This window comes from Telmatherina bonti, assembly GCF_933228915.1.
Source record: "Telmatherina bonti genome assembly, chromosome: 11".
Lineage (NCBI taxonomy): Eukaryota > Metazoa > Chordata > Actinopteri > Atheriniformes > Telmatherinidae > Telmatherina > Telmatherina bonti.
In genome coordinates this window covers 24,680,088-24,692,169 of record NC_136629.1, presented here as the reverse complement: position 1 = coordinate 24,692,169, position 12,082 = coordinate 24,680,088, and the positions used below count along the sequence as shown (strand labels likewise).

Below are 12,082 nucleotides of genomic sequence, written 5' to 3'. Positions count from 1 at the left end.
CTTTTTAGGTACAAGCTGGTACCTCTATTTTTGAGTGTGTATGTCATGTAGAGGTGAATATTTCCAGTTTCCAGTTTGAAGCTTCACCTTTTTAAAAATTCAGCAGGGTGGCCAGGCTGAGGAATAACCCATAATAAATGCTACTGACTGTAATTATGTGCACTGGCTAAGTAAGATCTGAGAGACTGTAATACCACATTCACAGTGCAGAACACATCAACGGTGCAGAAAGAGTCGCTTTTATCAAATCAAAGTTTACCTGAGCTCTTTTTAAATTTCACAAGTGTGCCAGTGCTCTTGGATTTAACATATTTTACAGGTGTTGTGAAAAAACATTATTTAATGCTAAAAGCTTTGCTTTAAATTGACACAAATATAAGAATATGAACTATTCTAGGAATAGGAAGAATAGGAATAGAAAGAATAGGAATCTGGCAAGAACCAGGATACATCCTGAACCCACCTTGTCCACTGCAGTGTTTGTTTATAATAATTTATCTATAATTCATTTTGTATTTGGATGGGTTTCAGTTTATTGGTTTATGTGGCAGTGATATTGTACATCAATGTACATTATCTTAAATGTGTTGCAAAAGAGCTATTTTACATCTTCAGTCCCTGGACAAGGAAAAAGAAAAAGACAAAACCAACAAAAAAATAGCAAGATAAAATTTCCTACATTCATAAACATGAACATAAAATAGCATGCAAAGTGAACAGTCTAAAATAACATTAAATCCAACAGTTTTTTTTAAATGAACAAATATTACCATGACATAAGCAGAAGGTCAGTACAGGACCCACAAACTTAATCCATTTTTTAAAAATGTTTTTGAACAAATGCTATGTGACCAAATATACGTCACATTTACATATTTTTGATGTACTCCCAACTGAGGAGATTGTGCTTTTGTAAAATTGTGCAGTGATAATATCCATTCATGTATTATCCTAAACACTTAACCAGATGAAGGGTCGCAGGGAAGCTGGAGCCTATCCCAGCAGTCTTCGGGCGAAAGGCAAGGTACGCCCCAAACAGCTCGCCAGTCCATCGCAGGGCCAAACAGAGACAAACAACCACTCACACTCACTTCTATGTGCAATTTAGAGTAACCAATTAACTGAACATGCATGGCTTTGGACGGTGAGAGGAAGCCGGAGTACATGCATAGACAGGAAGAACATGCAAACTCCACACAGAAAGGTCACTGTTCAAGCCTCACCCCAGCTGAGGATCGAACCTTCTTGTTGTGAGGCCACAATGCTAAGCACCAAACCACCGTGCAGGCCCGGTGACAATATTGTAATGCTTTTTTATTCAATAATTTGACGGTTTGCCTAAACAGAACTTCTGATTAAAATGTGGTGTTGTTTGCCTGCAACCAAATTGTTCAGTTAATATTCATCATATTTGCAATGTGCAAGTACTTTTTGGCTGCCTGCATTGATGAATGTGACTGTATGATGAATGTGACTGTATGAAACAAAAGAAAAGGACTGAGGAGGAGGCACACCTGCCCAACTATCAGGTTCTCTGTTTAGTCTTAATGGCTTACAGCTGGTGGATGCAGATTGATGTGGAAAGGTGAAGCCTTCCCCACCACGTTTACACATACATCTCGCAGACAACGGGTTTTTCCGTGAAAGGGGGCACCATTGCCAGATTAAATGAAGTTCATATCTCTAAGCAGTCATTAATTATCAAATTACATACATAGTCCATTTTAAATACCAACAAACGTCTCTACCCAAATACTACCCAAGTGTGCATTATGTTGGCATGTAATATATCCACAAGAGAGCAATGCACACTTCAGTGTTAATGTCTTAGTTGCAAGGAAAGTTTCAGACAATGGCAAACACAGTGATGGTTAACTTTGCTTTTAAAATTCCATTTCTATTGTTGTCTTATTGTCTGCTGATCACATGTGAGCTGAACAGCAAAACCCTTCCACAACAATTTCCAGTAGTGCTCCATTTGCTGTATTTGGGTACCCATTTGCAAGCTCTTCAAAAACACATGGAAATATGCAGGAAATGAACACAGAAGACAGACAGAGGGGTCCCATAGTTTATATACTGTATATTCATATTTATCATTGAGCTTCAATGAGCCCTAAGACACAACCACTTTTGGCAAAATACCTAAAATGACTACAAAAGCATTTTTTAGAAATATGGTCCATGATTATGTCACCAGTTATAGATAAATATAATTCAAAGCAGAACTTGTAACGTTTTATACTTACTTGATATGCCCTGTCCTAAACCAGGTTTTCAGTTTCCAGCAGCATACAAGCTCAAGCTTTTACGACAGCCTGCTGAGGGCATCTTTTTCTTCTGCTAAAATAATTACAAAACTTACATCATCTTTCAGTGAAACTAGCACCACAGCCTGAAGACAGTGTGTTCTGCTCCCAGTGCAAATGAGACAGGGCAGTCTCCTAACAGCTTGTGTAACTGTCACAATACATAAAAATGGTTGGTTTGGACACAAATTTATTTTCTTCGTCTATACAAAATGCTTACAAATAGGAATACAGACACAGATTTTTGTCAAACCGTCACCAGTTGTAACAAAAAAAGGTCCCCTTTAGAAAGCTAAAGGGTGTGGAGTTACAAGACTGACAACTTGTCTGCTTTTCAGTCCAATAGTGTTCACTTGTAATTCTTCTTCACATCACTTTTGTTTTATGTTGCTACTTTTGCTCATAGTCTGTTTGTATAGGATTAATGATTAATAAAGTAAAGAAAACTGATTTAGTCTGTGCATTATAAATCTCAATTGTTTAGCTTACCGCGGAATGAGTTCTGATTTAATCAAGAACGGCACCACACATTCTGATATTTTCCTTGACAGTCCAAAGTGAAGTTACATACAACATATCCATTTTGTTGTGACGCCATATTTATCTTAAGGACAGAATGGAAACATTAGCTCAGTACAACGTAACCCTCCTCATGTGTTGGGCTGTGTTGTGGCTTTGAACGTAAGAGTGTTTAATTACCAAGTTTGCGTGTGCGTGTGTATGTGCAATGATAGATCTTAGTGGCAGGGTGGAGTTGCATAACACTGTGAAGAAGAAAGAGATTCAGCTGTGAGAAAGCATGTCGAGAGTTGAAGGCTTAAAATATTATGTAATCCTTGAAGTGTGGAGCCATTCTTTAGAGATGTCCTTTCATATTTGACTCTGCATTTTCTGCAAGTAACCCCTCAACTACAAAGGACTTTTTTATTTTCTTCCAAACATTTAACACAAGGACAATATTTTTTCTCTCCTCCATTTTACAGGTATGAATGGGAGAGCAGACTAAGCCCCCCACTTACACATTTCTGCCAGTGCTACAACAATGACCAATTAAAGGCATTCTTGCTGAGGAGAGGAGATCTGAAAATCTGACAGGAGATACAGATAAGGCACAGCAGCACACACACAGAAAGTCACAAAGTGCCGCATTCTGCTGCTGTTATTTCAGCATAAAATGATAACTGTTCAGGATAAATGTATGTGCTGTGGTTATGGTGCCAATTAAGGTGTGATGTTGCATCTTTAATGCTTACCATCTCTGTCGTCCATATTTACCCATAACCAATCCTGACATACCTGCTATTTTGAAGAGTCATTCATTGGAAGTGGAGATGAGTCAACTCATTTAATTTGTATTAAAACAACCTTTCTATTGGTTTGCCCAGTAATTGTAACAAAATTGTAAAGATTAGGAATTTGAATTACTAGACGGCGTCTGTTTAATACTTTAATGCTGAATGTATCATATTTGACAGTATCTGAAACCTATTGCTTAACTTTATGGGAAAAGCTTTGCTCAAAAACCTGTTGTATACAATCTGAAACTTGTCTTATCCCCAGCGGAAAAATTTTCCACTGCAATAATTTTGACATATCACACAGTTATAAACAATACAAATATGCAAATTGTTTTTGTTTTGTTTACTTTTCGTTTAAAGGCCAAATAAAGACTTTCAGAAAAGAAAAACAGAAGAAATTTCTGTTTTTTAGATCAGGCTTTAAAGGGCTAAAAATAATGACAACTTGAATTTCAGCAATTTCTTTCTGTTTATTTTACTTGTAAAATTGATCATTCTCGTCAAGTTTTCCACATAGTTTTGTAATGCAGTGGAAAGTGTTTTCTAACACTTTCCACTGAGAGAGGAAATATGTATGGATGTGATGGTGTACAAAACAGCTAATAATGATTACAACACTATGGAAATGGGATTTTTCTGAACTTTAACACCTTCTGAATAGATAGTAAAGCCCAAACTCCAAAAGGTCCATGAGGCAGAAAATGTAATTAATCAACTTCTCAGCCTTTTAAAATGACTCTTGTCTCAAGTGATTAATCATATCTAAAGTTTGTGTACAAAAGTTCTTCGCTATTTGGGCGTAATCAGTCTTATTCTCACCTGTAGCGTTTAAGCATGACTGGTTAAACAAAAATCCCAGTCTGACTCAGCTTCAGGTCGTCAATACAGAATTTGAGTTTGTAAATTTCACTGATAGAGGTTTAGTCTTGAATTTCCACCTCAACAACTGGTTGTTTTCAGTTTTAAAACCCATTTTGAAACTTTTGTAATATCTTACAGGGTGCCACTAAAAACCAGAAATTGCAATTTGCAGGCCAGGTTGTATCAACAGATATCTGAGTGACCTCAGATTGGTACAGGCGCTAATCTGGGTTCTTCAGCTCTGATAATATGAATTTAACGCTTTTACACAGATGTCAGAAAAAAAGAAAACAAAACATCAAATCTCAAGAGATGAACATACATCAGGGATTTTTTCAAATGGTGACCCCACCTTTACTTTCCCTTTAGTACTTTAATGCAGAAGTGCTATTGAAAGCTTCCACTCCTGGAGGCTAATGTTGACCCCCTCTGGTGCTGATTGCTCAAGGGTTTATAGTGCTGATGGATGTTTATCCAGCATCAGCATCAGAGCAGCACTGTACTTGGTGCCTGGAGTTAGTTTTGGGCTGCTTGCATGTAGACTTCAAAGATTTTGTCACTGAGGGGGGGGCACCATTACTTTCTCAACTTTCCCCACTGTCATTACCCTGAGGAATGGGAGCCTGTTATGTTATTAACTGATGGTATATGATGGAGCAGCTGTAACACAGGAAAAGACTATGTTTTCTTCAGCCACATGGTTTCCTATCATGAATGTGCATTGTTAGTTTGTGTACCAGAGTGGATCCACTGCCACCTAAATTGGCCTCATTGGACTTTTGCACAATTTGCTCTTGGATTTATTTATCTAAATTCCATTTCCAGTGTAATTTTTTTTTCCTTTCACATCTGTAGCTATTTCTGCAACACCTTAAAATTTAAATGTTGAATTGCAAATTCCAAATACTGACGCAAGACTATGCATAAGGAGACCACCTATAGAAATACTTCCATAGCCATGTTTCTAATTGGCACACAGAGGGAAGTTCCAAATTCACCAGACATTGAAGTCTGCCCGGTAGGATAGCAGGAAGTGGCTGCAGGCTTAGTACATCGCAGGTATAAACTTTGACAAAGTGTTGCAGCCTAATCTGTAACTGGCCTCTGCACTTTGATGTAAAGACTTGATCAGTCATTGCTGAAACTTCAAGGAGAGTCCTAGTACAGTAATAATAATAATCATAAGTTTAACTTTATCTATGCTATAAAGTATTTTACTTGAAAACATATATAAAAAAAAAGCATATACATGGTTATTAACTAGAAAATACTTTTGCAAAAGAAAAAGCATGTGGACCCATTCTGCTGAACCCTCTATGCTGAAGGATGTTGGCTGTATTAGCTGAAAATTTGAAAAGTTCAAGAATGATCAGAAAAATGTTTCAATCAAGAAACTCTTTTATGAAATCTAAAATATCTGAATGTGAGCTTTGAATGGTATTGCTGGGTGAAAGTATGTGGGAGGGGTATAAGTGAAGAAGATTTAAACATTTTGTTCACTGAAATCCATGTTAGAACATTTATTGATATATATATATATGTATATATATATATATATATATATATATATATATATATATATATATATATATATATATATATATATATATATATATGTATGTTGTTTTTTTTTTTTGTAATTTTCATATTTACCTTGGTAAGGCAGATATCATGTATTGTCTGTCTGTTAGCAGCATAACTAACAAAGTTATTAGTAGATTTATCTAACTTTTGAGGAAATATCAGAAATGGACAAAGAACCATGTGATTGGATTTTGGGATTTTTGGGTTTGATGACCACCTATCCAGAAATATTTTAAAGGGTTTATTACAGTCATTTATTACAAATAATACCCACAGTCATTGCAAACAAAAGATTACAATGGCTTGGCTGTTGTCTTGCTCTCTTTGTGCTTCTAGCTTAACATGAAAAAGTTGAATGTCCTTATCAATCTTTTGACCACAAAAATACTAAAAATAAAATTAAATATTGAAGAGGCAAATTTCTGGAAAATTCTGTCCCACTGTTTAAAAGTTAATAAGAGGATGGTTTCCATAAAAAATAATATCCCCTAAGTGAAAGCTGAAGTTTAAAATTCTGCTGTGATCTTTGCTGGTGCTTGACCTAAACATCACAAAAAAATGTCTACATACACCAAAGATTTTTCTTCCATAAACTTCATGCAACAAAACGGGCCCAGAAATCCCCCAAAACAAATCACAGAATGCCCATTAAAAAGTTTTATGACTTGTGATGGGTCGACTTGCATGAATATTGTCAAATAGAGACCCTAAAACGATACTCTTTTTTTTCTTCTTTTCTTTTTGCCATTATTTTTTTCACTGCTTTTGACAAAAAGATGAAGATAAAACATATATTGTTACATGTAAGATATTAAAAATGTTGGATCTGATAGTTTAATCATTCAGTCATCACAGAAAATGACATACAGTCAAAAAATTTGTCCTTAATGTTTGCCTGTCACAGTATTAAACTTGTTAGAGTAATCTCAATGATTACATTACATATATTACATTATTTTCTCAAGGGCCATCATAAACAGGGATCTACAACAGAAAACTCGTTTAATTTCAAATTGAAATCTTAATAGAGTATTTGTCCTTGGCCCATTGCTCATCAGAGACTGCCTTTAGCTGTTTAAATAACTTGACGTGAAAACAGGTAAGTAAAGCATTTTAATTTTCTGCATAGTAAAAATGCGCAGTAAACATTTTGAATCTGAGTATCGTCCCTGCTTCATAACTTACGGTGCATTTGAACACAAAAGCAGATTTTCTGTGGCAACTGATTTAGAAGATTTTGAAACTTCAGCTCATTACAGTTATATACACATATACATACATACATACCCTCATTAAAACAATACTACTTTAGAAATGACAGACATTAAATGATTCACAAGTTCCAAGTTTTTGACACTTAGGCACATGGTGACATTTTTGACAAAAGCTGTCATTTATATCCAAATCAACAGTTCTGACAGCCCCTCTCTCTCTTTCTTTCTTTTTAATTGATGCTTATTCATAGAACAGCAAAAGAACAGCTCTATAAGAATCTGTAAATTGTTCAGAAGATTGAAGCATGTCTTGAGAAAAGTGGTGCTCGATTTATTTTTACAATGAAGATTATCATAAATGTGGGCGTTTGTCTCAATAATAAAGCATGAAGCAATTATATTTTTCAGCTTTGTACCTGTTCTTATGCATATTACATAAGACCACTTGTACATGTACACTGGAAAACTCACTGCATATAAGCATGTTGTGTTTAATTACATGTAACCAGTGCAACAACATGGCATCCATGATGGGGATGTTTGCATTGGAAGAAAACAAGAACTGGAGTCATGTTTCCTTCCTGTTGCTTGCAGGTTGTAGGGCAAAATAGGTCAGATCTTAGGTTTAAAGAACACATCATCTGTTTTGTCATTTTCATTGGAGGACTTGTAAAAAAGTCAGGCCCATTTGAATTGACTGCATCTAGCTACTGTCTAATCATGATCAGATGAGAACTTTGTGAGTCATTAGAAGCAGACTCCAAAAGCAGTGCAGCCAAGCCGGACAGGTTTGTTGATGCGATGACTGCAAGGATGGAAGATCTTAATTTTTTTAAATTCTTTATTATTATCAAGGATTTGAAAAGCACATATAAATGCAATGTATTATTCTAACACTATTTTTATTATTATTATGGATAATAATAATAATAATAACAACAATAATAATAATAATGATGACAACAACAACAATAAGACTTGCAACTTGTAAAGGGTTTATCCTGCCTCTCCTGTTAGTGGTGGGGTTACGTGTGAGCACCCGTTGCAACCTTGAATTGGACTGAGAATGTATCTCGCAAAGCTAGTTTAATGAACAAGCTGACAAAGTCTTTACACCAATATTAATGTCGATAACAATATAAATGAAGGAATGAATGAATCTTTAAGATTTCATTACATTCCTTCTCTTGTACAGAAGATTCTTTTTCTTTTTGTCCTCTGCCTTGTTTTCAGTGACCTCTGAGCTATTCTCTGTCCATTACAGCTTATATTCGACTTACATTGCTCCACAACAACATTTACTTGAGAGTTTATTTTGTCAGCATTAAAGATAATGTCTGTATTTATTCTGAATGCTATTCACCCAAGTTTTGGCTGTATGAAAGAAAAGTAGCCTATACTTGATGATAAGCACCTTCAACAGCAGTGAAAGAGTTGACTGGATTTGACTGACTCTAAAATAAACAGGCTGTCATTCTGAATACTTTACATTCAAAAGTTGTGTGTGAACAGTGAGCCTGGGTTGGCCTTCCAGATGAGGCATGCGCTACACAAATGTCAGCAGGACATGTGCTTGTGCATGTGAATTATATGTGTAGGGCATGTGGTGTAACCAAACACACCCCCTTCGCTCAGAGAGGCTCCCTAAATTTCACCTCGGCTTTTCTCGGATTTCACTCGCTCGGTTCCACCTAAACATTTGCTTCACTTTCTTCTTTCAGAACATAGCTTTGTCCCATGAGAGGACAGCCAGGGAGAACATGTCAGACGGGAAGATTTTCAAAGCAAAGATTGTCTTCATCAAGGACGTTTTGGAAGGAGGAAGGGGGAAAATGATGCAGGAGAAGGTTGAACCCAAAGTAAGTACAACATTAGTGTTGGTAATGTCATCAACACAATTAAAGGCTTCAATTGACATGTTACAATGTGAATATGTTTATGATTCGTGCCTGTAAATTCCTTTTAATGATGGTTTTTTTGCTTTTTTTTTTATAACTGTGGCGCTATGTGTGTGAGTACACACACACACACACACACACACACAGACACATATATATATATATATATATATATATATATATATATATATATATATATATATATATACATATACATATATATATATATATATATATATATATATATATATATATATATATATATACATATACATATATATATATATATATATATATATATATATATATATATATATATATATATATATATATATATATATGTGTCTGTGTGTGTGTATATATATATATATATATATATATATATATATATATATATATATATATATATGTATATATATATATATATATATATATATATGTATATATATATATATATATATATATATGTATATGTATATATATATATATATATATATATATATATATATATATATATATATATATATATATATATATATATATATATATATATATATATAGTCATAGTAGTATAGTGTTACATTTAATTGTGGATTGTTTCTGATGAGTTTATTTTCACTGAAACTTTTTCAGTCCGTTTTCTTTGAAGTTTTCTCATAAATCTTCCATAACTGAACCTGTAACAAATGTAGAGCTGCAGATGAAACTTTTATGAATTCCCCAGGAGAGTTTATTTGAGGTCATTTCCTTTGGGGGGGGTCGAAAGAATAACACAAACATCTTTGTTTTTCAGCTGAACTCTCGACATGATCATGCGAGTCTCCCTTTAACCAGAGCCTCTCCTTCTGTTAACGCTTGGTCCGAAAATACACCCAGCCACCTAACCAAAGGCATGGTCTCCATGGAAACAGCTGCTGTTAAACAAAGGGGCATTTCCTGGCAGAAGTGGGATAACTCTGGACATGCTGACGCTAGCTACGGCTGCTTTGCGGACACAGCCTCCATGTCAGAAGACAGGACAAGTCCTACATTCTCCACAGACTTGTATCCCACTCCGGCTTCATCCAGGGAATCCATCCTCTCAGAGGGCTTGGATAAAGAAAGAAGCTGGTCTGCCATGCCGCCTTCTTCTGTAACCTCTCCTGTCTCCTTCAGCCGCACTGTTTCATCTTGCTCGTCTGTCTGCTCTGGAGTTTTTTCTCCTGCTGTCATCCAGATTAAGAGGCACTTTCTTGCACCTGGTTCTAGTTTGGTTAACATCCCTCAAACTTGTTTCTCATCTTGTGACAGCCTGTCCTCCTCTGTGTGTCCAGAGACACCCACGCCCCGGCACCGGCCTCCTCTCACCCGCCTCTCCCTCCTCACGGCCATCCTTAGGAAAGGTCGTCTTCCTGTCCTGTCTGCTACCCTACAGAGGCCTTACACCCCCTGCTGGCCTGTTAACCCTGTGACCCTGTCTTTCTGCAATGCATGCTCAGCTGCCTCCAGTGTGGCCTCCACTCCCCTCCATTTTTCCTCTCAGTTCTCCTCATCATCATCTATAGATAGTCAAAGCTGTGTTCACAAGGAACCCAGTAGGTGCACCACTGTTTCCCCAGTAGTGGAGTCAGGTGTGCACAAAAGGACATACCCTCAGATTCATGAGAATAATAAAGGTTTTGAACAAATAAGCTCAAGCAGTGATCTTAGACGGGAGCATATTATTTCACCTCCACTGTTAAAGAAAAACACACTCCCCCAAAGCCCTCTGCCTCTGTTCTCAAACTCCAAATCTGTTTCTCAGTTGAAGCATGAAAAAACCGGATCTGCAAGTACACACAGCTCCATTTCCAAGCCCAGCAACACACACATGTTTCTCAAGGCCCACTCAGATGATAACTCTAAAAAACTCATCTCCCCCTCCTTTAAACTTATTAATGAGCAGGAGACCTCTGCACCCCAGAAATTGACTCGCCAACCGAATTCATCTCTGTCAAAGCTCCACTTGCTATCTCAGCGACTGAGATCTCTGCCTGCCTCTCCTCCTCATCCTCAGCCTTCTCAGTCACGCATCGCTGTTTCCTACCCTCACACAGACGCAGCATCTCATCTCCCTCTTTCCCAAAACCCCAGCAGGGTGCGAGAAAGCACTTCAGAGAGGAACTGTCCAGTTTCCAGAAGTGTTACACCATCACAGGCTTTTCAAAAAACGCACTGCTCATCTTCTTCCCGCTACACTCCCATCTCTCTTTCCGGATCGCCCACCAGCATCCCCACACCAACGCCCTCTCCTGCTGCAACAGCCCGAGGCTTCACCCCATCTCCTTCTCTATCTCTGCGCTCCACGCCCTCCCCAAGGCCGGGGAGTAGAATTTCAGACTACAGTGACAGGGAGGGTAAAAAAAGAAAGGTAGATGCTTTACTTGTCACACACATGACTTTTTAAAAAAAAAAAAAAACCCAAAACAATTATTAATACTAAAATGATTATCATTTAACATGTTTTGCTTATTCTGAAAAATTGTTCTGACATGGTGTAGCTTATAACTAATGTCACTAAAGTCTTTGCGTAGTAAAGTTTTGCTCGTATTTGCAAGAACAGTTATTGATTTTTGTTATATTTTATCGGTTAGTGCATGACTCCCATGCCAGTTGTTAAGGGCCACTTTCCTGCTGGTTTAAGATGCCTCTCTAGTTATGTATGTGTGGGTCCAATTCTTGTTCAACACATATTGTCCTAAAGTATGGAAACAACAGCTCGTCAAGGTCTGCTAAATGTCACGTTAAATTGAGTCAGATGTGTTTAAGCAGGAAAACACAAAACCTGCAGGAGTTTGGCCTGCAGTGGCCCCTGAGGACCGGATTTGAGGAGCCCTGGATTAGTGTCTTGCAGAAATTTCCACATAATTCTAATGATTTACAACTATCTTGCTGCAAAA

The 12,082-nt window shown here is 36.8% G+C and overlaps 1 protein-coding gene across 2 annotated transcripts in view; it reads left to right on the top strand.

Annotated features, from left to right (window-relative positions):
- mlip (muscular LMNA-interacting protein) overlaps positions 1 to 12,082 on the top strand; it is a 39,301-nt gene that overhangs the window by 6,087 nt on the left and 21,132 nt on the right. The window contains exons 2-4 of one of the 2 annotated variants that reach the window (XM_079249005.1): positions 3,293 to 3,418; positions 8,988 to 9,125; positions 9,958 to 11,553. In XM_079249005.1, the coding sequence (XP_079105131.1) occupies positions 9,027 to 9,125; positions 9,958 to 11,553 (1,695 nt within the window). In that variant the 5' untranslated portion in view covers positions 3,293 to 3,418; positions 8,988 to 9,026. The remainder of the gene's footprint in view (positions 1 to 3,292; positions 3,419 to 8,987; positions 9,126 to 9,957; positions 11,554 to 12,082) is intronic. The other variant, XM_079249004.1, reaches the window with a different exon arrangement.